Source organism: Myotis brandtii, unplaced genomic scaffold (assembly GCF_000412655.1).
Source record: "Myotis brandtii unplaced genomic scaffold, ASM41265v1 scaffold90, whole genome shotgun sequence".
In the NCBI taxonomy this organism is placed as follows: Eukaryota; Metazoa; Chordata; class Mammalia; order Chiroptera; family Vespertilionidae; genus Myotis; species Myotis brandtii.
In genome coordinates, this window is record NW_005371694.1 from 2,215,172 (window position 1) to 2,218,326 (window position 3,155).

Sequence of the window (3,155 nt, forward strand, 5' to 3'; positions counted from 1 at the left end):
GTGTGTGTGTGTGTGTGTGTGTGTGTGTGTGTCTCACATTTTCTTTATTCATCCATCAATGAATTCTTTGGTTGTTTCCATATCATGATTGTTACAAATAATGCACAATCAACATGGGGGTGTATATATCTTTTTTAATTAATGTTTTAGTTTCCTTGGGTAAGGATCCACAATGGAATTACTGGATCATATGGTAGTTCCATTTTGAATTTTTTTTTTTTAATCTTAGAGAGAGGAAGGGAGTGAAAGAGAGAGAAACATTGATTGGTTGTCTCCCATACACACCCTGACTGAGATAGAATCTGCAACCTGGGTATGTGCCCTTACCTGCAATTGAACCTGCCACCTTTCGGTGCACGAGACGATGCTCCAATCAACTAAGCCACACTGACGATGGTTCCGTTTTGAATTTATAAAGGGACCTTTATACTGTTTTCTATAGTGGCTATATCAGTTTATAGTGCCACCAGCAATGTACAAAGTTTCCTTCCCTTTTCTCCACATCATAGCCACCACTTGCTAATTTTTGTCTTTTTAATAACAGCCATTCTAATAGGTGTGAAGGATATCTCACTGTGGTTTTGATTTTTATTTCCCTCATTATTAGTGATATTGGACATCTTTTTTCCTCTACATTTGGCCATCTGTATGTCTTCTTTGGAAAAAATGTCTATTTAGATTTTTGCCCAATTTTAAAAATCGGATTTTTTTTTTTATTTATGCATTCATTGGTTGCTTCTTGGATTTTGTTTTTTTTTGCTGCTGAGTTGTACAAGTTCTTTATATATTTTTGATATTTATCCCTTATCAGGTACATGACTTGCATATATTTTCTCACATTCAGTAGGTTATCTTCTCATTTTGTTGATGATTACTTTGTGGTGCAGAAGTTCTTTAGTTTGATGTAGTCCCACTTGTTTATTTTTGTTTTTTGCTTTTCGATTAAAAAAACATGGCCAAGATTTATGCCAAGGATTTACCACCTATGTTTTCTTCTAGGAATTTTATGGTTTGAGGTCTTATATTTAAGTTTTTAATTCATTTTGAGCTAATGTTTGTTTATGGTGTAAGATGGTAGTTCAGGTTCATTATTTTGCATGTGGCTGTCCAGTTGTCTCAGGGCCATTTATTGAAGAAACTTTCCTTCCCCCATTATATATTCTTCACTCCTTTGTCATAAGTAAATTGACCATATATACGTGGATTTCTTTCTTGACTTTCAATTATGTTCCATTGATCTATGTATTGGTTTTTATGCCTAAACCATACTGTATTACAATGTATTACAATAGCTTTATAATGTAGTTTGAAATCAGGGAGTGTCATGCCTCCAGCTTTGTTCTTCCTTCTCAAGATTGCTTTGGTTATTCAGATAAATTTTAGGGTTATTTGTTGTATTTCTGTGAAAAATTCCATTGGAATTTTGATAGGGATTACATTGAATCTGTGCATTGATTTTGGTAGTATGGACATTTTAACAATATTGATTCTTTTAATCCATGAGTATGGGATATCCTTCTATTTATTTGTGTCTTCTTCAGCTTCTTTCATTAATGTTTTATAGTTTTCTTTATACAGGTCTTTCTCTTTGGTTAAATTTATTCCTATATATTTTATTCCTTTGGGGATAATTATAAATTGGATTGTTTTCTTCATTTCTCTTTCTGATAGTTTGCTATCAGTGTATAGACACCTAGCAGATTTTTAAAATATTAATTTTGTATCCTGCAACTTTGATGAATTTTTAAATTGGTTCTAGCCTTCTTTTCAGTGGAGTCTTTAAGGTATTTTATATATGGTATCATGACTTCTGCAAATAATTACCGTTTCATGTTTTCCTTTCCAATTTGGATTTTTAAAATTTATTCTTCTTGCCTAATTGCTGTGACTAGGACTTTCAATATCATGTCAAATAAAAGTGGCAAGAGTGAACATCCGTGCCTTTTTCCTGATCTTGGAGGAAAATCTTTCAGGTTTTCACCATTGAGGATGATGTCATTTTTGAGCTTGTCATATATAGTCTTTATTATATTGAAGTATATTCCCTCCATACCTTTTTTAATCAAAATACTACTTTATTAAATGAGTTATTTTACACAATATGAACATCAATATAATTACAATTGTAAAATTTTTTTTATAACAAGGATGGACTGATTTTCAGATTTCCAAATTAGAGTCAACTGTACATTTACACAGAATTGTCTTTGCATGAAGCCCAAAAGGGAACAGCATAAAAATGAGTGTTTCTGTAGCCCCTTTATTTTTGCTGATCAACAGTTTGTTAGAAAAGCAGCTGCAGGTTTGTTACCTAAGTTCTGAGACAGTAGAAGAGTCAAAGGTGTCATGAATTCACCTGTAAACAACTTTATGCCTGGACATCAGCTAATTCTGGAGGAAGTGGAGTCTTAGGATGCTTGCTCTCAAAGTGCTGCTTGAAGGTCTTAGGGTCTGGCATTTGTGTCCTACAGACAGTGCAGGTATATATTAAGGCAGCTTTGGCAGCAGCCTTTTGGTCGTGTCCTTGTTTCTTCTTTTGTCCGGCTTGCTTTTTGGCATTTTTCTCCTGAGACTGAATCTTCTGCTGTCCACGAGCCATATCTTCTGGCAGCGGGCTTCTTCTCGCCCAGCACGCGCGCACGCCTGCACCTCTTCAGGTCGCGCTGGCCCCCTCCATACCTTTTTTATTGAAAGTTTTTTTTTTTTTTCATAAATGAGTTTTGAATTTTAGCAATTTTTCTGCATATATTGAGATGATCATATGATTTTTATATTTTGTTTTATTAATATGATGTATTCTGTTGATTGATTTGTGTTGTCGAACCTTTCTTCCATCTCTGTAATAAACCTCCTGGTTCATGGGTTAATGCCCCATTTTGTTTTTGATGTTACATTTTATATCTATTTATCTTGTGTATCTTTTAACTATTAATTATTATAGTTATTTTTTACTACCTTTGTCTTTTAACTTTCATATTGACTTTATATATGATTAATTCACTACCTTTATACATTTGCTTTTGCAGTCAAATTTATTCTTTCATACATTTTCTTGTTACTAATTGGCACCCTTTATTTTCAGCTTAAAGAAGTCTCTTTAACATTTCATGTAAGGCTGGTTTACTGATGATAATCTCCTTTAACTATTGCTTGTC

At 33.3% G+C, this 3,155-nt stretch overlaps 1 protein-coding gene across 1 annotated transcript; it reads right to left on the reverse strand.

Annotated features, from left to right (window-relative positions):
* Positions 1–2,060: 2,060 nt before the first annotated feature.
* LOC102249714 (zinc finger protein 706) lies at positions 2,061–2,620 on the reverse strand. Its single transcript, XM_005885320.2, has one exon. The coding sequence runs from the start codon at positions 2,597–2,599 to the stop codon at positions 2,369–2,371; it is 231 nt and encodes a 76-aa protein (XP_005885382.1). The 5' UTR covers positions 2,600–2,620; the 3' UTR covers positions 2,061–2,368.
* Between the last annotated feature and the right edge of the window lie 535 nt (positions 2,621–3,155).

What these genes read in the sequence shown, in the direction of transcription:
- LOC102249714 (XM_005885320.2), bottom strand. Translation starts at nt 2,599, where the DNA reads ATGGCTCGTGGACAGCAGAAGATTCAGTCTCAGGAGAAAAATGCCAAA.